Source organism: Hyaena hyaena, unplaced genomic scaffold (assembly GCF_003009895.1).
Source record: "Hyaena hyaena isolate Hyena2069 unplaced genomic scaffold, ASM300989v1 scaffold_695, whole genome shotgun sequence".
Taxonomy (NCBI): Eukaryota; Metazoa; Chordata; class Mammalia; order Carnivora; family Hyaenidae; genus Hyaena; species Hyaena hyaena.
The window spans coordinates 992,429-1,017,156 of NW_024081326.1; the positions used below are offsets into that span (position 1 = coordinate 992,429).

At 40.1% G+C, this 24,728-nt stretch overlaps 1 protein-coding gene across 2 annotated transcripts in view; it reads right to left on the reverse strand.

Moving 5' to 3' along the window:
• NRBF2 (nuclear receptor binding factor 2) overlaps nucleotides 1–24,271 on the reverse strand; it is a 37,468-nt gene extending 13,197 nt beyond the window's left edge. Inside the window, exons 1-2 of one of the 2 annotated variants that reach the window (XM_039217461.1) lie at nucleotides 24,048–24,271; nucleotides 5,196–5,280 (exon numbers count right to left, since the gene is read on the reverse strand). In XM_039217461.1, the coding sequence (XP_039073392.1) occupies nucleotides 5,196–5,280; nucleotides 24,048–24,077 (115 nt within the window). In that variant the 5' untranslated portion in view covers nucleotides 24,078–24,271. Of the gene's footprint in view, nucleotides 1–5,195; nucleotides 5,298–24,047 lie in introns of both variants that reach the window. The other variant, XM_039217462.1, reaches the window with a different exon arrangement.
• Nucleotides 24,272–24,728: the final 457 nt, after the last annotated feature.

Genomic DNA, 24,728 nt, shown 5'->3' on the forward strand with positions numbered 1-24,728 from the left:
GGACTAATCAGAAAAATAGGCTTAGGGAGATTAAAACAAGAACCTATCAAAACCTTACTATTCATTACGATCACAAAAATATCGAGAGATTAATTACAGGTGTCTTTTTAACCACATGAATACTTGGAGTATATCATTTTGACTCTTTCAATAAAACTACTTTTATTGAATTATTTCTGAGCTGCTGAGCTACATTATTCTACTATGCATGAATCAGGTAGTTAAAAGCTGTAAGAACTCGGTGATATATTTAAGTTGTTGAGGACAGTGTAATGTCTTTTATTAAGACCCTAAATAGTCAATAACTCAATAAGCTTCAAGTTCTCTGTGAGCGTAGGGTCATCAGTTCCTGGGTGACTTAATTTACTTGAATTTAAATAGTCACTATAAAAATCTATAATTTTCCTAACTGCTAGAAAGCTTAAAGCCAAATTCTCCTTCTATGAAATAAGCAAGAACTTACAGTGCACTTTGTAAACTATATTTCCAGGCACTCCTCATTTTACCTAAGGTTTCCTCATCTGCTTTTTTTAAATTACATTTTGTATTTTGTTGTATTCCTTTGTAAGGCCTTTTATATGCTGCCTGGAACAAAAAAGTATAAACAAGTATCATAATAGATCATGCACAATTTCCATTTCTTATTTCTTGCCTATTATCAACTTTTCCATATCTCTCATCCCTACATTAAATTCCTTTATGTCTTTTAGCAGATACTACAAGGCAATGTTTCTGTCGTCTTAAGCCAAATATTTTAATGATTTTGAGTTCATGACTTAGAACTGTTGCCTGCCAGGTTCTACTACAATCTTCAAGATACGGATTAACTGGATGTTTCTTCCCCAACAGAAAATAGAGGTGGCTCTATAGCCTTTGTCTAGCCATACTTAAATTTTTTCCTCAACTTTTTTGTCCTTTATTCCTACAGTAGGTCTGTATAACTGCATACAGATTTCTTTTTCCTTTTCTTCATCTTTAAGGCTGTTGAGACATTCTATCTATTGCACTGATACAGTGTGGATGGACTTCCCTTAAAAATCTCTCCTATTATGTCCATATACCTTTGTCTCCCCACCTGAACTACAGTTTGCTTTTTACACAAATGGAACAGTTTCATAAAACCAGGCTTAAACCAACTGGACTGCCTTTGTAGAACCTTGAAACTATAACATGACAGTAGAGAAAACCCAAGGACATAAGTGTCCAAAGCCAAAACAATCAACAACAGTCACACTGTCACTTAAAGTATTTCCCACATTTCAATTTACAATTTGGGTCTTAAAGGGGCATCTGGCTGGCTCAGTTGGTAGAGTGTGACTCTTGATCTTGGGGTTGTGAGTTCAAGCCTCACACTGGGTGCAGAGATTACTAAATAAATAAAATTTGGGTCTTAATAAAAGGAAAAAAATTTAATCTGATTGCATAGTCATGAATTTGTTCCAGAGTCACAACTGAAAAATCACACACACAGCACAATATTGCCCATGAATGACAAAGACTGATCGGCTCAGAATCATTTTCCTGCTACCACAGCTTCATGGGAAGGTCCAGATCAAGACAGGTATTCAACCAACTATATGCAGACACTGTGAATTTTGAGGTCTGCTCTTCTTCTGAAGTGCTGGACTTCTAAGCATTGTAAATGGCTATTATCAACTCTGCATTTAAGCTTTTGTTCTTTTTGCTGTCTGTCAAAGAAAACCATTTAGGCAAGTGGACTGTATAAGACTATGAGCAGGAATTCAATCCAGCTATAGCTGCTAATCAAGGTTTCTAAGCAACAGATTTTTCTGACAATCCTGGAGCCCTGGGAATTTGTGGTTTCTTACACTTTCTTGAGGTCGTGAGTCAAGCCCCATATCAGGTGGAGAGCTTACTTAAAAAAAAAAAATCCATCGGAAGACCACAAAGTATAGATGCTAATGCAGTTTAGCCATGTAATCTCAGGATAAATGTTTACGTCTCAGATTCTCCTCTGATCTTTGATAGGTGGATAAAAGGCACCTCCTTTGCCCTTAAGTTCTCTATTTCAGGCTTTCCTTTTCATCAGTCATTCTCAGATGATGACCTTCCCTGTCATATTTCTTTTTTTTTTTTTTAATGTTTTATTTATTTCTAGGAGAGAGAGAGAGAGAGAGACAGCGTGATCAGGGGAGGGTCAGAAAGAGAGGGAGACACAGAATCTGAAACAGGATCCAGGCTCTGAGCTAGCTGTCAGCACAGAGCCTGACATGGGGCTCGAACACACAAACCATGAGATCATGACCTGAGCTGAAGTCGGGACGCTTAACTGAGTCATCCAGGTGCCCCCCCCCATATTTCTTTTTTTTTAAGACAATTTTTTTAAACGTTTATTTTTGAGAGAGAGAGAGAGAGAGCGTGTGCACGCAGGGGAGGGGCAGAGAGGGAAGGAGACACAAAATTGGAAGCAGGCTCTAGAGTCTGAGCTGTCAGCAGAGCCTGAAGTGGGGCTCAAACCCATGAACCGTGAGATCATGACCTGTGCTGGAGTTGGACGCTTAAGCAACTGAGCCACTCAGGCGCCCCTCCCCTATATTTCTAAAATAATTCCCCTCAGAATATATTTACATCCATACCTCCCAAAACACCTCTGCTATAAACCCTAGATGTGAGTCCATTTAGAAAATACTAAGCTTATTCCAACCATGTCAATTTTCAAACTAGCATTACATTCACAACTCCACTCTAAGAAACACACAAGGCTATTTTTAACCAAGTCTAAACTCCAAATCAAATCAGCTCAGTGGGATTAACTGACCACACTTGAGTTCTATGTCCCTAATTAAAACTAATGGGATCCAAAAGGATACCTTTATCTTTTCTTCTGAGAATGTCACAGATTGTGGATACTGAGAAAGTGGGGAAAGGCGTGTAAAACCCAACATCAGTTTTTACTTCTTAAAGACAGGGAAGTAGATTAGGAATGAAAGAAACATTTCTCCTTTTTATATACTCAAAATCCCCTGCCACTCAATGCACAACATATGCTGATCACTACACTGCAATGTATTTTATATACAGGTAACCATGAAGACTCTGGGTTATTTAACCCGAAGTATTATTTCACTGTGGCATTCATCCCCAACACTTGGTTTTTGTTTTTTAATAGTGTAATACACTGTCTTGTCTTTTTTTTTTTTTTTTTAAGTTTATTTTGAGAGAGACAGTGCATGTGATCGGAGGAGGGGCAGAGAGAGAAAGACAAAGAAAGAGAGAAGGAATATCCCAAGCAGGCTCAGCAGCATAGAGCCTGATGTGGAGCTTGAAATGACCTGAGTAGAAATCAAGTGTCAGACACTTAACTGAGTCACTCAGGCAACCCAGTACATTGACTTTTCTGTATAGTGACTATAACAATTTCATTCAAAACAAAATATGGCTTATGAAAGATTTAAAGAGCACTAGCTGCCAAGTTTAATGTTGTATAAAGCTGCCTGTAAAACTCCCCATAAAAATTCACAAAGACTTACAGAGTATGTATTATGAACTCAGCCCTTCAGCTGAAGGAGTACACTTCAGTGGCAAAACTCATTCTTTAAGGGGTGCCCAGGTGGCTCAGTTGGTTAAGCGTCCGACTTCAGCTCAGGTCATGATCTCACGGTTCGTGGGTTCGAGGCCCACGTCAGGCTCTGTGCTGACAGCTAGCTCAGAGCCCGGAGCCTGCTTTGGATTCTGTGTCTCCCTCTCTCTCTGACCCTCCCCTGCTCACGCTGCCTCTCTCTCAGAAATAAATAAATCATTAAAAAAAAAAAAAAAAAAAAAACCACCACCAAACTTCATTCTTTAAAAATAAGACTTGAGGGGTGCCTGGGTAGCTTAGTCAGTTAAGCATCTGACTTTGGCTCAGGTCATGATTTCTCACAGTTGGTGAGTTCAAGCCCCTCGTAAGACTCTGTGTTTCCCTCTCTCTCTCTGCCCCTCCCTGCTTGCTCTCTCCCTCTCAAAAATAAACATCAAAAAAAAATTTTTTTTAATAAGACTTGAATTTTTTCCTAAAAATCACGGACATGTGAGCAAAAATCACTGACATAAAAGGACTTATTCAAACCAGTATCCAGTGTGTGTTATTTCAGCAGTAAGGCAACATTGAAGGCATAGACCCTGCCAAGAAAGAACTTGGCTTTAATCACTGCAGTGGCCTAGAAGGAAAAGAAAGTGTCTTCCTCTAGCAGAAAGACTATAGGATTTGTTCTAAGAAAGGTGGCCTATTTTGAATGCAGCATAAGTAAAACACTCCCTCCCCAAAGCTTTTAGGTTAATTAGCCAACTGAAACCAGTTTGTACAAAGTAGACCCCAGAAATCGGTTTCTGAGCTCAACATATGCTAGACTGTGGGACTGACTGGGATAAATTTAGGTGTCTGTTAAGAAATCATGAATTCTAGGGGCGCCTGGGTGGCTTAGTCGGTTAAGCGTCCAGCTTTCGGTTGGGTCATGATCTCGCGGTTCGTGGGTTCGAGCCCCGCGTCGGGCTCTGTGCTGGCTGCCAGCTCAGAGCCTAGAGCCTGTTTTGGTGTCTGTGACCCCCTCTCTCTCTGACCCTCCCCTGCTCACGCTGTCTCTCTCTCTCTCCTAGAAATAAATAAAAATATAAAAAAAAAACAAACTTTAAAAAAGAAATCATTAATTCTAAATTTTGTACCTCAAAGAAAGCTATCATCACCATGACACCATGGGCACAAATGCACAGATTAAATATTCAAAAGGAAACTAAGAAAGACCACAGGAAAGATTATTATCAACATCTTAGAAATTCAGTGGAAATTAAATGGTTAGAATTAAGTTAGTTATTACTTTCATAACCCAAAATGGCTGGCTAATTGAAATCCATTCTCCATAAACTAAGATGTACTGGCAGATTTCTTTCAATCACTTCTATCTTTAGGATTCTCCAGGTTACAAAAAGTTGTATCCAGGAGTGACTTACCAGTATTGCATATGCAAACTTCATGGTTTAAAAAGACCAGGTTAGGAGAAACTGGGAAATGCAACATACTCACTTGACAAATAGTCCAAACTGACCTTCTGGTGGGTCAATACTGTCAACCTTGTATTTGTAGGCCAACAACATCATTACTATTGTGACTTTCATTCTAAATAAACTGTTGAGAGATACTGGAGAAAAGAAATTGCCCTCCAGTTTTAGACTTGGCATTTCTTTAAAAGAATACTTACCTGATGCCTTTTTGTGACAAGAAATAGCCTCTTCGTATTTCCCTGCAGCTAATAAACGATCTGCTCGTCTGCTCTGTTGATGAGCCTAGAAGACAAACATTCCTAAATTCCTCTCAATTGTGTAAAAAGACAACGACTTAAAATTTTTTGACAAGATAAATAACGTCTTTTTTTTTTTGCCGCACAACAAACCATTACAGCTGTATCTGAGAAATATAACAGGTAGTAGCTGTAAGGACTGGCAACTTTTCTCAACTCTTATCAACAAACCATCAAGTTTAACACCAAGGCATCAGACTCCTTCAATGAGCCACATTCTCCCATTCTTCAGAGATTAACCAAGAGCTACAATCACATTACTTAAACTGTACATTTACTTGATTTCTAACAACCTCTTTTCAAAACAAAAGTTACCTTGTAGATCCTTTCACTAGTTTGTATAGTTTAAAAACTACAATCAGGAAATTACTTATAAAACAGTAAAATTCAAGCTTCTATTAACTTATTCTTTCAACATTAAAGTTACTATTTCTTCCTAAGCTAAAAATCTGTACACTGTACAGCTGAAGGCTTAATTATACCAATATTTAATATTACAGTGATTTTTTTTCAGGTACCACTGACCAAAACAACAAACTCAGATATGAAAGCAAATGGCTAAAGTGATCCCAAATGTAAAGGTAAAGGGATTAATTGGCCTATTTACATGTGTGCTACACTTTAAGAATGACTACAGCTTGGGACACCTGGGTGGCCAGTCAGTTAGGCATCCAACTTTGGCTCAGGGAATGATCTCCTGGTTGGTGAGTTCGAGCCCCGCGTCAACTCTGTGCTGACAGCTCAGAGCCTGGAGGCTGCTTTGGATTCTATGTCTGTCTGTCTGTCTCTCTCTCTCTCTCTCTCTCTGCTCCTCCCCTATTCATGCTTACTCAAATGCTCTCTCTCTCTCAAAAACTAACATTAAAAAAATTTTTTAAAGAAAAATTACTACAACTTTATGAATGTGATTCCCTTTCTTACCTAAGGATGTGCAGCAGCCTCACAGGGGTTGGTTACATATCTGACCTAAGGTTTCACAGTTAGCAGGCAAGGAGACAGAAATGATCAACTCAATTCTTCTAACTAGTGTAGTTTTCCTCACTAACAAATTCACAGATGATTTAGAAAAGCTGCTTTAAAAAAGTGAAAAGCATCGTATACCCATGTTCATTGCAGCATTAATCACACATGCAATAAAAAGGTGGAAGCAACCCAAATGTCCATGTAATCCTTGAAAAAGAAGAAAATTCTGACACATGCTACAACATGGATGGACTCTTAAGACATGTTAATAAAATATCAAAGGGGCACCGAGGTGGCTCAATCAGTTAAGCGTCACTCTTGATTTAGGCTCAGGTCATGTCACAGTTTATCATTTCAAGCCCCATGCCGGGCTCATGCTAACATAGTAGTGCCATCTTGAGATTCTCTTTCTCCCTCTCTCTGCCCTTCCCCTCCTCACACTCTCCCACCCCCTGCAAAATAAATAAATTTTAAAAAATTAAAATAAAATATAAAATAAGCCAGTTACGAAAAGATAAATACTGTATGATCCCATTTATATGGATATCTAAAGTACTGAAACTCATACAAAAAAAGTGAAATGGTGGCTGGATGGACATGAGAAAAGTGATGTTAAAAGGTGGAGAGTTTAAGTTTTACAAGGAGAAAGGTTCTAGGGACCTGCTGCACAAATGAATATACTTGCTACTAAACTGTGTACTTACAAATGAGAAAGAGGGTAAATTTTATGCTATGTATATTACCTCAATTTTCAAATCTTTATTATTTTTTGTAATCTTAAATGTGGGGTTTGAACTCATAACCCGAGATGAAGAGCTGCATGCTCTTCTGACTGAACGAGCCAGGCGCCCTTTATCTCAATTTTTTAAGAAGGCAAAAGGCAAATCTGTTCTGTCAGGTGTAAAGTGATTTATCTTGAATGCTTTTCAAAAACTGTGCCACAGATGCCTCATAAAAATACTTCTGAGAATCACTTTTGCAACTGAGAGTAGAAATATTCTGGGCATGTTTGCAAATCACGCTCAATGTAAAACAGAGGTGAAGACAAAAGTAGAAAACAGCACTCTCAGCAATGCATGCTTGTTTACATTCTCCCTTCTATTTATGTAAGGAAGACACAAGCAACACAACTTAAAAGAAAGATCATCCATTTCAACTGTTTTTGAAGTTTTTTACTCTTCAAACAATAACTAAATAAGCTTTGTCCCTAAGTCTCAATTTATTCCTGAAAAAAATGATGGGTAAAAGAAATGGGTAGGGGCTTAAAATACTTTTATTTATTTTTTATTTATTTATTATTTATTTTTATTTATTTCTAGGAGAGAGAGACAGCGGGAGCAGGGGAGGGTCAGAGAGAGAGGAAGACACAGACTCCGAAATAGGCTCCAGGCTCTGAGCTGGCAGTCAGCACAGAGCCCGACGCGGGGCTCGAACCCACGAACCGCGAGATCATGACCTAAGCGAAAGTCAGACGCTTAACCGACTAAGCCACCCAGGTGCCCCTAAAATACTTTTAACTGACCAAAAAATACATCCTGAACACAGGAGTATTTTATAGTACCTAGAAATGACACAGATCTTTTGGGAAGAGAATATCCATGAAGAAAGTTAAGTTATGATCAACACGATTTTTCTACGTGTTCTGATAATATAGTTAAAGCAACTGGCAATCAACAAGGATCTAGGTAGTTAAAAAAAAAAAAAAGTACAAAGGGGTGAATTTGAATGTGCCTTAACCTTTCAGAGCTTTGAAATAAGCCCTACAAAAGAGACAAACCTCTAAAATTCCAAAGTATCTACTAATTATGGACGACAAAGTACAGATCCAGCCCTACCAGGAACCCAAGGCTATGGGCACAAGTCTTGGCTCTCCTACTAACCTGCTGAATTATTTCATCATTCAGGGTCTGTTTACAGGTGACGAAGCTGTAAGATGATAGACATGGACCGTATCGGTACTTCTCAAGTTTTAGTTGAATACAAATGACCCGGGGGTCCAGTTAAAATGCACACTCTGATTCAGCAGATCTAGATCAGGGGTCGAGATTCTACCCGCATGCAGCTAAGCTGCTGGCTCCAGGACACCTTTTGCAAAGCAGGGAAGAGATACTCTCTGAGGTTACCTCTTCTAACACTATGTCTATGATGACATTAACTACTATACCTACGAAGCTCCCTAAATAAACTTAAGTTCCATAAGAACAAATTGCTTATTGGGGTGCCTGGGTGGCTTAGTCGGTTAAGCGTCCGACTTTCGCTTAGGTCATGATCTCGCGGTTCGTGGGTTCGAGCCCCGCGTCGGGCTCTGTGCTGACTGCCAGCTCAGAGCCTGGAGCCTGTTTCAGCCTGTGACTCCCTCTCTCTCTGACCCTCCCCTGCTCCCGCTGTCTCTCTCTCTCTCCTAGAAATAAATAAAACATTAAAAAAAAAAATTAAAAAAAAAAAAAAAAGAACAAATTGCTTATTAAATACCAAAGAAATAAAAAGTTCTCAAGTGCTGAGAACAGGATCTCATACTCGTCCTGACATCCCTAAAACCTTCCCATGTAAAGTTCAATCTCTGATCACTCTGCCAATTCAGGAGTTATATCTCACTTAAAAATACATACTTACTAGGTTATCTGGCACCAGAGCAATCAAACTCCCTATTTAAAAAAAAAAAAAAAAAAATACAAGGGAGCTTGGGTGCTTCAGTTGGTTGAGCGTCTGACTTCAGCTCAGGTCATGATCTCAAAGTTTGTGAGTTCAAGCCTGTCAGGCTCTGTGCTGACTTAACAGCTCAGAGCCTGGAGCCTGCTTCAGATTCATTCTCTCTCTCTCTCTCTCTCTCTCTCTCTCTCTCTCTTCCTCTGTCAAAAATAAATGTTTTAAAAAAATTTTTTAAAATACGGGGGAGGGGTGTGTGTGTGTGTGTGCCTGGGTGGCTCAGTCAGTTATGCATCCGACTTCCGCTCTGGGCATGATCTCACGGTCCGTGGGTTTGAGATATCAGGCTCAGTGCTGACAGCTAGCTCAGAGCCTGGAGCCTGCTTCAGATTCTGTGTCTCCCTCTCTCTCTGACCTTCCCCTGATCACGTTGTGTCTCTCTCTCTCAGAAATAAATAAAAAAAATTAAAAAAAATATACAGGGGCACCTGGGTGGCTCAGTCAGTTGAACGTCTAGTTCTTGATTTCACCTCTTGTCATGATCTCACAATTCTGCACTGACAGCACAGATGAGCCTACTTGGGATTCCCTCTCCCTCTCTTTCTGCTCCTTTCTGCCCTCCAAATAAACAAACTTCAAAAAAATAAAAAATAACAAAAATACAGTTCCTACTAAGTTCTTGTTAGACACCCAGCAAGCAGAGTCTCTATACAGAGCTTGACTGCCTAGGTTCAAATCTCAGCTTGAACACTTATTAGACACATGAAATTGGCCTTCTTAACTTTCTTCCTGAGTTTTCCCATCTCTAAAATGAGAGTATAGTAAAAATTAGTTAAAAGACAATAAAGGACTAGGCTTAAATTTTATTTATCTTTTCTTAAATAAAGTATCAATACTGCCCAGGAAACTATTAGATGCAAAGGCAACATAACACTCTCAAGAGTTTCAACTCTTCAACTCTTACCTGTTTTCATCTCCCTAGCTGGTAAATAAATGAGCTCAATTTTTTTTGTTTGTTTTAACCCTCTGGATTTCTTATACAAATGTATAGTATTTCATAAAAATCAGTGTTCTTTAAACTAAAGAACAGAAACAGACTCATAAATACAGGGAAGAGGGTGGGTTGATAGGCAAAATAAAGGGGACTAAGAAATAAAAACTTCCACTTATAAAAGAAGTCAGAGATGAAAAGGGCAGCATAGGGAATAAAGTCCATAATACTGTAGTAACACTGTATGGTGACAGATGGTGACTAATTATGGTGAGCACAGAGAAATGCATAGAACTGTCAAATCACTATGTTGTACACCTGACACTATTAATATATAACACTATGTCAACTAAACTTCAAAAATTAAAAAAAAAAACAACGGTGTTTTCTTTTCTATCCTAATTATCTTTTCCATTCCAACAGGTCAAAGTTAACTAATCATTAGTAGCTGCTTCCCATAGGATATTTCCTTCTTTAATTCAGGTATAGCTGACATTTATAACATTTATTTAGTTTCAGGTGTACACGATTTGATATTTGCATATATTGCATATATTGCAAAATGATTACCACAGTAAGTCTTCTAACATCATATATCATACACTGTTAGGAAAATTTTTTTCTTCTGCTTAAGACTTTTAAGATCTGTCTTAGCAACTTTTTTTTTTTTTTTTAAATGTTTTTATTTATTTCTAGGAGAGAGAGAGACAGCATGAGCAGGGGAGGGTCAGAGAGAGAGGGAGTCACAGACTGAAACAGGCTCCAGGCTCTGAGCTGGCAGNTGAGCAGGGGAGGGTCAGAGAGAGAGGGAGTCACAGACTGAAACAGGCTCCAGGCTCTGAGCTGGCAGTCACCACAGAGCCTGACGCGGGGCCCGAACCCATGAACCGCGAGATCATGACCTAAGCGAAAGTCGGACGCTTAACCGACTAAGCCACCCAGGTGCCCCTGTCTTAGCAACTTTCAAATATGTAATCCAGCATTATTAACTATAGTCACCATGTTATGTATTATATCCCAGGACTTATTGATAACTTCAAGTTTGTACTTTCTGACCTCATTCATCCGCTCTGACCTTAGTCACCTATGGTAACTACCAATCTGTTCTATGAGATTGGGTGTTTGTTTTGCCTTTTAAAGTTCCATCTTTAAGTGAAATCACTTAAATTTGTCTTTCTCTGACTTATTACTTTTTTTTTAATTTAAAAAAATGTTTTATTTATTTCTAGGAGAGAGAGAGAGAGACAGCATGAACAAGGGAGGGTCAGAGAGGGAAACACAGAATCTGAAACAGCCTCCAGGCTCTGAGATATCTGTCAGCACTGAGCCCGATGCAGGGCTCGAACCCACAAACCAAGAGATCATGACCTGAGCTGAAGTCAGACACTTAATCGACTGAGCCACCCACGCACCCCTCTCTGACTTATTTCAAATAGCATAATACCCTCTTATGTTTTTTAAGTGGCAAGATCTGGGGGATTTTTTTGGTGGCTAAATAATATTCATCATGTAAATACCACATCTTTATCCATTCATCTCTCAATGGGCACTTATGTTATTTCCATATCTTGGCTGTTATAAATAATGCTGCAATGAACATGGAGTCCATATACCTTTTCAAGTCAGTGTTTTTGTTTTCTTCAAATACCAAGAAGTGGAATTGCTGGATCATATGGTACCTCTATTTTTCATTTTTTGAGGAACCTCCATACTGTTTTCCATAGTTGCTGCACCAATTTGCGTTCCTACCAATAGAGCACAAGGGTTTTCTTTTCTCCACATACCAGCCAACACTTATTTCTAGTCTTTTTGATACCAGCCATTCTAACATGGGTGAGATGAGGGGCGCCGGGGTGGCTCAGTCGGTTAGGTGTCTGACTTTGGCTGAGGTCATGATCTCACTGTTTGCCGAGTTCAAGCCCCACATAAGGCTCTGTGCTGACTGCTCAGAGCCTGGAGCCTGCTTTGGATTCTGTGTCTCCCTCTCTCTCTGCCCCTCCTCAACTCACACTCTATTTCCCTCTCAAAAAATAAATAAACAAACACTAACATGCGTGAGATAATATCTCATTGTGGCTTTTATATACATTCCCCTGATGATCAGTGATGTAAACTATCTTTTCATGTACCAACTGGGCATCTGGATGTCTCTTTTGGAAAAATGTCTTTTCAGATCCTCTGCCCACTTTTTAATTGGTCTGTTTCCTTTTTTTTTCCTACTAAGTTGTATGAATTCTTTATATATTTTGATGATCAGTGATGTAAACTATCTTTTCATGTACCAATTGGGCATCTGGATGTCTCCTTTGGAAAAATGTCTTTTCAGATCCTCTGCCCATTTTTTAATTGGTCTGTTTGCTTTTTTTTTTCCTACTAAGTTGTATGAATTCTTTATATATTTTGTTGGACATTAACCCCTTATTAGATGTATGATTTACAAGTATTTTCTCCCATTCAGCAGGTTGCTTTTTCATTTTGTTAATGATTCTCTTTGCTGTGCAGCTTATTAGTTTGATGTAGTCCCACAAAATTATATCTTCTTGATATTCTTTATTGATTCAGTTCTTATTTTCTTTACTTCTCTATCAATAACTGTTGGTAAACAGTTCCTATCAGAAGCTGTATCATAGCTCTCAATGACCCCTTCCTTCTGGTATTCACACCCTTATGTAATCTCTTCTCCTCTAATGTGCACTAAACCTAGTGACTTGCATCTAAGGAACAGAATACAGCAAAGGTGAGGGAATATTGCTTCTCTGATTAGTTAGGTTACAAAAGACACTTGCCTCCATCTTGGTAGCACTCACTTGCTTGCTCTCCCTTGCTCACTTTTTCAAAATGTTTATTTGAGGGAGAAAAGAGAGCTCAGAGGAAAGGAGGGGAGGGGAAGAGAGAGAGGGGGAGGGAGAGAATCCCAAGCAGGCTCCACACCTGCCAGCACAGAGCTGACAAGGAGCTGGATCTTAGGATCTCAGGAACCTTGAGATCATGACCTCCTGAGAGGAGATCATGAGTCGGGAGGCTTAAGTGACTGAGCTACCCAGGGGCCCCTCCTTTGCTCACTTTAATGAAAACAAGGGTCATGCTGTGAACTGCCCTATGGAAAACCTCACAGGGAAGGAACTGAGGGTAGTTTGCCAACAGCCAACAGGGAACTGAATCCAAAAGCTGATTCAAAAGTCCTCAAGAACTAAATTCTACATCAACCATGTGGGTGAGCTTGGAAGGAGCTCCTGCCCTAGTGGAGCCTTCAAATGGGACCATAGCCCCAGATGACACACTGATGGCAGTCTTATGAGAAGCCCTGAAGCAGAGGACCCAGCTAAACCATATTATTCCTGCCTCACAGAACCTATGAAAAATGTGTGTTTTAAGCTCCTAAATTTGGAAAAAAACTTGCTGTGTAACTCATATCTCATATACTAATAGTATGGCACCTTTTTATTGTAAGCTGCTTCAAATCTATTTAGAAATATATATATATATATTTTTTTTTTTTAAAGTAAGCTCTATTCCCAGTATAGGGCTTGAACTCAATAATCCCAAGATCAAGAGCTGTGTGCTCTACTGACTGAGCCCCTAGGTGCCCCTAGAAATAGATAATGTTTAAACAGGGAGAGCAGTGACTGGTCAATCCTCATGAGGTTGTGATATCCTATCACTGAGTATTAAATCCATGATACTACAATCTCATATTTAAGTGCTTTCTGGCATTTAGGGTTTATAATAAACTGATGCAATTTTGTTTTGAGAACCTCTTGGAATTCTCATAGAGATGAGCAAGCTAAGCACTGACATATCCTCCAGCTACAAACAACTACAAAACTAGATACAAAATATATATATAAAACAACACTTTACTGACACTGAACAAAAAAATAACAGAAGGCTATATCTTCAAGAAAAGGGAAAAGTGCAAGGTGAGACCTACATTCACCTGGCTTTCTTTCTGAGAGAACTTTCCAAAATGTAGTGCAGAAAAATAAAACCCAAGCAGAAGGCAGTATCTAATTGGGGGAAAGAGATGAAGAGTGGAGCCTCCTCCTGGAATCTGAGGAGGGTCCAGCATTGGAAAGAATTGCACCCAAGAAGAAAACCTAGCGGTGCCTGAGTGGCTCAGTCAGTTAAGCGTCCGACTTTGGCTCAGGTCATGATCTCACAGTTCGTGGGTTTGAGCCCAGCGTCGGGCTCTGTACTGATTCAGATTCTGTGTCTCCCTCTCTCTCTGACCCTCCCCTGCTCACGCTGTCTCTCTTGCTCTCTGTCAGAAATAAATAAAACATAAAAAAAAAAAAAAAAGGAAGAAGAAAACCTAAAAATATGCTTTCAAAAATCCTTTCAGGTCCTTAGCCAACATCTGAGCTGCACATGCACTGGTTATAATTTCAGGAGGCCTAGCACACACCCAGAGCAGACATTTCACAAGCCACACAGTGCTGGTAGTTTAGGCTTGAAGGGTACAGTGCTGTTGATGAACAGCTGGAGCTTTCAGTTGAGAACCCAGAAAGGTCAACTCCAGGAGTAAGGATCACACTCTAGGCATTATGGGTAAAACTAAAATAGACTCGCCCTAATAAAGCCTAAAACTAAGTTTAAGTAGATCATGGTGATCTCCCAGTATGTTAACTGCCAACCAGAACAAAACACTCTTTAGAGGAAAATGTCAATTTCAGTCTCTACAACATATCACCCACAATGTATGAAATAACCTTACTAAGCATGTGAAGCAGGAAAAAGTGCTTAATAATAAAGAGAAAAGACAGACAATGGAAACAGATTCAGATATAATCCATGCTGAAATTAACAGCAAGGAACTCAAAGAAACTATGTTTAAGATGTTAAAGAAAATACAGAAAGTGGACACAATAGATGAGAAGAAAACTAGAGACACGGGATGAAAGTTCTGTATGAACTGGGGGCTTTGTCCTATTCGCTGTTAAGTCCTTGAGGTCCAGAACAGTACCTGACAAGACAGAAGTTACTCAATATTTGTTGGCTAGTTGGATAAGGGAATGGTGAGTTGCAGGGAAGAATGGAAGAGGTTATGTTTAAAGTTGGTAACAAAACCAGACTGGAAAATTCTGACAGAACATTACTGTATTCAGAAGAATATCAGAATCAAATTCTGCATCAAAATCTAAAATAACTATATATATGTATATACATATATACAGAAAAAGAGCTGGTCATGGGTGCATTTACTTCATTTACTATTTCATCCATCCAATCTCTGTGACATTTTAACCAGAATTTTCCTACTCCCTCTCAAGTAAAAATGAAAGCACAAGGGGCACTCAGATGGTTCCTTCAGTTAAGCATTCGACTCTTAGTTTTGGCCCAGGTCATAATCTCAGTTTGTGAGTTCAAACCCGTGTCGGGCTCTGTGCTGACAGTGCGGAGCCTGCTTGGAATTCTCTCTCCCTCTCTCTGCCCCTCCCCGCCTCTAACTTTCTCAAAATAAAAACTTGAAAAAAAATTTTTTTAAGTTTATAAAAAATGAAAGCACACTAAAACCTTTATAAAGGTTCTAAAACCTTTATAAAAAGTAAAACAGTAACGTCTTACTGTGTGCCCTGTACTAACTCCTCCCTTGCTGAATCCTCAGGAACAGCCAACGCTTTACACGAACTCCACTCGTCTCTGTGAACTGCTCTTCTTCCTAGGCAATCAATATGATTCTTGTGGCAATTGCCATATTCTTCTATTACCTCATCCCGAGACACTAAAGAATTCACTCCACTGTATTTTCAAACTTAAGAACAGAGAATATGTTAAAAAAAAGTTTTAAGTGGTTCTAACTACTGTGACATCCAGGAATTAGCCAAGTCTGCAGAGACATAAATAAAAAGCATTCAAACCTGAAGAGGCAGAGAGGGAGAATCTGATCATCTCTGAGCCTCAGGTCCCATATGTTCTTAAACCCACCTACATTGTAGCCCTGCCCTTCCTGCACCTTTTTGATTCCAATCTATTACCCTTTCAATAAATTATCCCTTTTGGCATAAACTAATATGAAGGGGGCTTTCATCACCTGCAACCAATGAAAATCCTAACTAAAACTGGATCACTTGATGACTGCAGCCACCAAGAAGTACCTTCTACTTCCACAAGCTAACTGCTTCAAAAATACAGATTAGGGGCGCCTGGGGGACTCAGTCGATTAAGCATCCAACTTCAGCTCAGGTCATGATCTATGTATCATGCACTCTAATATTTACTAAGGTTTTTTAAAATGCTGGTTTTGGGGCACCTGGGTGAGTCAGTCAGCTAAGCTTCTGACTTCGACTCAGGTCATGATCTCACAGTTCAGGAGTTTGAGCCCCGTGTATGGCTCTGTGCTGACAGCTCTCAGAGCCTGGTGCCTGCTTCGGATTCTGTGTATCCCTCTCTCTCTCTCTGCCCCTCCGCCCCACCTCTCGCACGCGCACTTTTTCTCTCTCAAAAATGAATAAATGTCAAAAAACGTTTGTAACACAGATTAAATATTGTCTTTTTTTTTCCAAAGTGTTACTTTCTATTACTTTCTATTTATTTATCTCTGTCCCTGGGGAAAGCTGTATATAAAGATGACAAGAAAAGGAACACCATACCAAACACAATACCAAAAAGGCAGAGGAAAGTATAATGTACTCTTGAACCTTGCGGTAGGGTCTTCAATAGAGAGCAGTAGAGAAGTCACATTCACTCCCCATTCTGCCATCAATTCATTTTAAGTCCCCTACAGGCAAGTAGTATCTCCTAAGAGTAAGTACTGAATTGACCTCTGTCAAACTAATGTAATGCAATTACACTTAAAGAAACTGCTCAAATGTTAGAGAAGGCCAAGACCTGTCTTTGATTTTAAGTCTAAGAATCAATTTCTCCCACACGCAGCTCTGCTGCATCTTATTTTCTACCTCACTTCCAGTGTAGCTTGCTTTTTTTCAGAACTGCCACAGTCTGCTGTGAAGGCAAATTAAAGGATACAATCCACCAATGAGTTGTGAAATCAATTTAGTGGGTGGAAACCAGTACTTAAATTTTTTTAATGCTTATTTTTGAGAGACAGAGCACAACAAGCAGGGGAGGGGCAGAGAGGGAGGGAGACAGGGAATCCAAAGAAGTCTCTAGGCTCTGAGCTGTCAGCATAGAGCTTGACGCCGGGCTTGAACCCATGAACCATGAGATCATGACCTGAGTCGAAATCAGACACTTAACTGACTGACCCACCCAGGTGCCCCAAAACCAACATTTTAAAAAACTTAGTAAATATTAGAGTGCACAATACATAGCATTATAAATATATATACACTATACATATGTGCGTATACATACAGACATACATTTATGACATCATAATGTTTCAGTTTCAGCTTTTTGTTTTGTTTTGGGTGAAATTTACACAATTTCAAGAGGCATATGCATAATGTGACAGCTCTGCAGTAATATATGGATGTGTGTACTGGTCATTATGTAAAAATCTCATTGTAGATCACAGTCAAAACAAATGGGCAGGGGCGCCTGGGTGGCTTAGTCGGTTGAGCATCCGACTTTCGCTTAGGTCATGATCTCGCAGTTCGTGGGTTCGAGCCCCGCGTCGGGCTCTGTGCTGACTACCAGCTCAGAGCCTGGAGCCTATTTCAGAGTCTGTATCTCCCTCTCTCTCTGACCCTCCCCTGCTCACGCTGTCTCTCTCTCTCTCTCTCCTAGAAATAAATAAAAATATTAAAAAAAAAAATGGGCAAACACTGATCTAATAGTAAGATCAATATATTAATGAGAACCTTGCTTTCAAATCCCACTGTCACCACTTACTCTGCATTTCAATATCTTCATCAGTAAAATGGGGACTATACAGCTACTAAGAAGATTAAATAATACAGCTGACCCTTGAACTGCACAGGTCTACTTATATATGGGTTTTTTCAATAAGTACAGTGAAGTACTAGATTTTCCTTGTGATTTTAGTATTTTCTCTACTTTAAGAATACAGTACATAATATACATAACATATAAATTATGTGTTAATAAACTGTTTATGTTATTGGTAAGACTTCTAGTCAACGGTAGACTACTGGTAGGTAAGTCTTTGGGGAGTTGGGAAAACTGAAAAATACGAAGAATGAAAGTGGACCACTCTCTTACATCGTACACAAAAATAAATTCAAAATCGACAAGGGACACCTGAGTGGTTCAGTCAGTTAAGTGTCCAACTTTATTTTTAAATTTTCTTTGTAATGTTTATTTTTGAGATCCAGCAGGCATGCATGCACGGTGGGGGAGGGGCAGAGAGACAGAGAGAGGGAGAGAGGATATCTGTCAGCGCAAAGCGCAACTCAGGGCTCAAACTCACAAACTGTGAGATCATGACCTAAGCTGAAGTAAGATGTTCAACTGACTGGGCCACCCAGGCACCCCAAGTGTCCAACTCCTGATCTCAACTCAGGTCTTGATCTTGGGCCGTGAATTCAGGCCTCACACTGGACTACATGCTGTGTGTGGACCCTACTTAAAAATAAAAAAAATAATGGGGGTGCCTGGTGGCTCAGTCGGTTGAGAGTCCAACTTTCAGGTCATGATCTCATGGTTCACGAGTTCAAGCCTCACATCAGGCTCTGGGCTGACAGCTCAGAGCCTGCAGCCTGCTTGGGATCTGTGTCTGCTTGCTGGCCCCTCCTCCATGTGCACTCTCTCTATCTCAAAACTAAATAAACATTTTAAAAAATAAATTTAGGGGCGCCTGGGTGGCTCAGTTGGTTAAGCATCCAACTTCGGCTCAGGTCATGATCTCCCAGTTCGCGGGTTCGAGCCCCGTGTCAGGCTCTGTGCTAGCTCAGAGCCTGAAACCTGTTTCAGGTACTGTGTCTCTCTCTCTCTCTGATCCTCCCCTGCTCATGCTGTCTCTCTCTCAGAAATAAAGTATTTTTTAAAAAAATTTAATTAAATTTTAAATAAATAAAACCAAAATGAATTGAAGACCTAAATGTGAGACAAGAGGTCATGAAAATCCCAGAGAACACAGGCAACAGTTTCTTTGACATCGACCATGGCAACTTCTTACTAAACACTAAACTTCTTGCTTTTCTCCAGAAGAGAAAAAAAAAGCAAAAATGAACTATTGGGATTTCAAGATAAAAAGCTATTACCCAAAGAAGGAAACAATCAACAAAACTAAAAGGCAACTTCGGAATTGGAGAAGATATTTGCAAATGATATACTTGGTAAAGGGTTAATATCCAAAATATACAAAGAACTTACAAAACTCAATACCTAAAAAACAAATAATCCAGTTTTAAGAAATACATAGTAGACATGAATAGACATTTTTTCAAAGACATACAGATGACTGACACAAGGAAAAGATGTTCAACATCAATTATCAGGGAAATACAAATCAAACCTATGAGATACCAGTTCACACCTGTCAGAATGGCTAAAATTAACACAGAAAACTAGATGTTTGAGAGGATGTGGAGAAAATAGAACCCTCTTACACTGGTGGTAGGAATGCACTGGTCCAGCCATTCTGGAAAACCACATGGAGGTTCCTCAAAAAGTTAAAAATAGAATTATCCCTATGACCCAACAATTGCACTACTAGGTATTTACCCAAAGGATAAAAAATACTGGTTCAAAGGGGCACATGCACCTTGATGTTTATAGCAGCATTACCTACAATAGCCAAATTATGAAAAGAACCCAAATGTCCATCGACTGATGGATAAAGAAGATGTGGGATATATACACATGATGGACTATTATTCAGCCATCAAAAGGAATGAAATCTCATCATTTGCAATGATGGGGATGGAGCTAGAATGTATTATTATAAGTGTATTATGCTAAGTGAAAGAAGTCAGAGAAAAGCAACTACCATATGATTTCACTCATGTGTAATTTAAGAAACAAAACAATGAACACAGGGGAAAGAAAAAAAATCGGTAAACCATAAAAGAGACTCTTACCTATAGAGAACAAAGTGAGGGTTGCTGAAGGGGAGGTGGAAGGGAGATGGGCTGAATAGGTGCCAGGTATTAAGGAAGGTACTTGTCACTGAGGGTACTTGTGACTGAGTGTGATTGAACACTGGGTGTTATATGTAAGTGACGAACCACTAAATTCTACTTCTGAAACTATTATTACATGATACATTAACAATCTGTAATTTAAATAAAAATATGAATCACTTAATAAAGACTATTAGGGCCAAGGAAACAAATACTTAAATTTTTGTAAATACTGGTAATACAATGGAGGCATATTTAAATTATGTTCTCATTTGTTAATAAAATTTTTTATTATTGTTGAAAACCAAAAAATGTGGAAAATAATAAAGGAATATACAGAAAGTTAAGGATTGTAGTAATTTTGTAAATAAAAACTGACAGTATAATTGTTAAAAAAAAAAAAAAAAAAAGGTTCCGGGGAGTTAAAAGTTATACATGGATTTTTTTTTTTTTTTTTTTTACCATATAAAATCCCTAATCCCCATATTGTTCAAGGGCCAAATTGGGGGACCTTGGTGACTCAGTAGGTTGAGCATCTGACTTCCACTCAGGTCATGATTTCGCAGTTCATGAGGTCAAGCCCCACATCGGACCCAATGCTATCAGCCTGCCAGCACAGAGCTTGCGGATCCTATGTCCCGGTCTCTCAGTCCCTCCCCCACTGTGCTCTCTCAAAATAAATATTTCTTAAAAAGGAGTCAAATGTATATGTAATGTGCCTGATGCCAACCCCAGCACTTAGTAATTCTTGGGTAAGTCTTAGTGCTCTACCACCTGTACCCAGTACTTCCACTGAGCCCAACCTAACTTGTGACAGAATGAACTTTCCTTAAAATTTTTCAGGGCAAGAAGGAAGTGGTTTACAACAGCCTTTTTTTTTTTTACCTTAAAGATTGTATTGCCAACATAATTAAGATGTGATCATTACAAAGCCTCCGGGTATGTACAAGGCCATTCTTTCGAATATGATATCGGATTCTGGTCTTAGATGAGAACTGACCACTCTAGAGGGAAGCTCAGTTACTCAACACTCTCAGCACTCTTAATATGGCCAAACAGTCACATGGACCCTGTCCTTAAGAGTCTGCAGAGTAGGTAAGCAAAGCATGAGCAATAGTCATGTGTAAATTAGTCTGACTTCCCAAATAGGCAGTAAACAAATCAAAGAGCTACAAATTATGTCACATATGTTTTGACATTTGCTACCAGCACCCACTTGCCAAAATTAAATGGAAAGAAACGTCTAAATATACACCAAGTAACTTTACAAGTTATAATTTTTCCATAATAAAAATTGACAGAAATAAAAAGCTGATGAAACAAAACTTATTCAGTCCAAAGACTAGCTATCCCCAACAATAAAAATATTATTTAGTTTATTTTTCTTTTGATCAATTTGAAAAACCAGAGAACTAGAATACAATGTCTCTATTATATATAAAAATGACTATTTTGGGGACACCTGGGTGGCTTGGGTCATCTCACAGGTTCATGAGTTTGAGCCCTGCAACAGGTTCTCTGCTATCAATGTAGAGACTGCTTCAGATCCTCTGTCTCCCTCTCTCTACCCCTCACCCTCCTCAAAAATAAACATTTAAGATAAATTTTAAAAAATGATTAAGTTGAACGGTCTTTTCTGTATCTTAAAAATCTACTGCCAGCAAATAAGCCTATAAGGCCCTCACTCCAAACTTAAGAGAATCAATACTAAAGCAGAGACACTAAATGACATAGAATCCACAATTCAATATAAGGTACATACTGAAATGAAAATGGTGAGTACTGTACATTAATTCAGAAGCATCACTAGAAAAGGTTATGATACTAAAATAAGTTATGATCCTGATCTAAGTCCTTACTTAATTTCTCTCAGTCTAGGCTTATTTTCTGTAAAACTGGGAAGCAGTTCTTCCTAAATTCCAAGGATGCTCTGAGAACCCATATTAATAGATCTCGGTACCATATTAAGTCCTCATACAACAAATCTGGACTACACCATAATGTCATTAAAAAAGCCTGTATAAACTACTGGGATTTTCAAAGGCACTCATTAAATCCTAACAATGAGAACTATTTCTCAGGTGCAGTCAATTTGATACTGCAGGTTAGCTGCAGTTGCTTAACTGACATTAAAAAAAAAATGATCATCTTCAAAATACAAAAATAAGCAAAAAAGAGTCTTTTAAAGCTGAGTGACAAATTCAGAGGCCTGTCACTGGTACTTATTTACAAGCACAGTTCAAATGATTCAAGTTAAATGTTAATCTCTGTTCAACTGTCATCTTCAAATAAACTAGGCTAGAACTCAGATCTTTCAAATCCCAAATGATTTCAGAATTCAAGTTGCCAAATTTCTGATACCTGCCCACATACATTTTATGGCTGGATTATGGAACTATCCTAGCCTGCTTAACGAGGCTCTTTCCAAAATTCTCCTCTATAAAAATACTATTGTCACCATTTAACTAATTTTTCATAAACTGGTGATTCTCCTGCCCCATCTACAAATGTCCCTCAGCTGCCGCCTTCTCACAAGTCACCATACACTAGTGGGGCAGCTGGCTCAGTTTATACTGCAGCCTGTGGCCAAATAAAGTGAAGCTAACTGGAACTGAACCAATGGTCATTTTGCAAGGACACTTGAACTTTGAAGCACTCTGTAAACTGCTGGTTATTTCTAATAATATTCCTGTGAAGTTTCAGAATTGAGCCACCCACTCTATTTCATTGTAAACTATATGCCACCTTAAAAACAAAAGTGCCAGATATGTCCTTGGTTTTTAAAAACTCACAAATCTAGTCCAATTCCTTTTAAGTGTAAACAACTCTTACCAATGGGGGCGGCCTCAACTTAAAACTAGGAGGCGCTCCTCAGAGCAGCTAACCTGGCACCAGTCATTTGGGGAAAACAGCTTTAGGTCCTAAAATCTTGCTTTTCAAGCTCAGCAAATCCAAACACTCATTTTACAAATGAGATTTTAAATTAAGAGTTTACGGTCTGATGACGGTAATAGCTAACTCTTCCACTGTACTAGGTACAAACAGTACACCTATTTACTCCTTTAATCCTCACAACAAACCAGAAAAGAGGGTGAGGTCAACAAATTTGCCCAAGGTCACAGCTATTAAGTGACAAAGCCAGAACTGAAATCCAAGCAGTCGAGCTCCAGAATCTATACTCTTAAACCACCGCGCTCTGTTGCTTCTCTATAGAATGGTTTAAATCAGCCGGGGTCTTCTAGGATTCAGAGTTCCAACCTGACAAACGAATTCTCCACACGTATCTTTCTTTCCCCAATGCCAACATCGCCCACCAACCGCAAGTGAACTGCAAACCTGTGTCTCTCAAACTTCCTCCTCTGTGTACAACCTTAAGTATCCAAAATAGGTGCCCTCTAGGAAATCAAAAGATGCAGTGGTCAATCAGAAAAGAACTCGTGTTTCTCGTTTTCGTTTTAATGGGAACATCAGAAATGCCTAAAATAATAAGTAAATAGCCTAGGAGTGCTTTTTCTGAAGAAAAAAAAAAAGCAAACATCTACCGTATTTTCAAGATGCCTAAGGTGATGAAACGGAGCTAAAAACAGGCACGGCCCTGTTTTTTTCTAGCTATCTCTAATACGAGAAGGGTGATCTACAGTTTATGCATCGGGATGTAGGTGAGAAATGAATGGGTGGAGGGAAAAAAGGGGGTAAGAAGGGGTATTACTCCAATTCTCCGAAGTAGTGAGGCTGAGACTTCGGACCCTACGTGTTGGAAGTGAAAAGCAGTGTTTCACACCGCTGCTGCGCTGGCCGGCTTCAGTGCCCCTCCAGGCTGCACGGAGGTGGTTACGTGGCGCTTGGAGGCATTTCCTCCAGCCTGAAGAGGCGGCGGCTTTCCTGGCTGGTGGAAGCCCCTCACTCACGGCAGCGCAGCAGGGGACGCCCCGGGGAGGCGGGAAATGGGACGTGACAGCTTCCCCGGGAAGCCAGAGCGGGCAACGTCAGGGGCGCCGTGCGCGGTGCCGCTGAGGGGCCGCGCCTGCCCCCCTCCCCCACCCCTCAGGACCACCCCCGTGAAACCCGCCTCCCGGCGTCGAGGGTCAGCAGCACGCTGGAGACGCGACAGGGACTCCTGAAGCAAAGGCTCCTAAGGGCGGACACGACCCTCAATGAGCTACTCACCAGGTTGAGGGGTCCTTCCATTACTTCCATAGACCCCGGGGTAAGCGGCGGCCTGTGGAAGGGGAGAGACGGCACCGGAGCACATGGAGGGAAATAGTAGTAAGAAGCGCGACCGAGCGGCGGCGGTGGCGGTAGCTGCCCCTCTCCGCGCCCCGGGAGCCAGCAGTGGGCGCAGAGGGAGCAACAACCGCACCACTTCCTCCTCCGGTGGCGCGCCGCGGGCCCGCCCCCTGCGCCGCGGCCACGCACGCGTCATGGCGTCACACGTGGCTGGTTCAAGGTGGGAGTGGGGACCAGGGAGTGGGTGGGGCTCAAGGGAGGCGGGGCCGGCCTAGCGTACACTCGCTCGCGAGCTATCTTTCCTCTCGCGAGAGGCGTATCTTCAGCTTCTTGAAGTCTTCTCTGACGTCACGCGGGGGTGGACAACCTTCTTGAAAATTGAGCAGAATGGCTGGGTGTTTCTCTTGACCTCTGAGGTTTTCTTCCAGCATGATTTTCCCCCTAAATTCTTCAGATTTCCACGCCTTCTCTTGCTCTCCGGTTCTCACTTTTATTCTTGTATCTGATTGATCTTTTTCAAAAATCAGATTTGAGGGGTGCCTGTGTGACTCAGTGCGTTAAGCCTGCGGCTCTGGCTCAGGTCATGACCTCACGGCTTGTGAGTTAGAGCCCCTTTCTGGG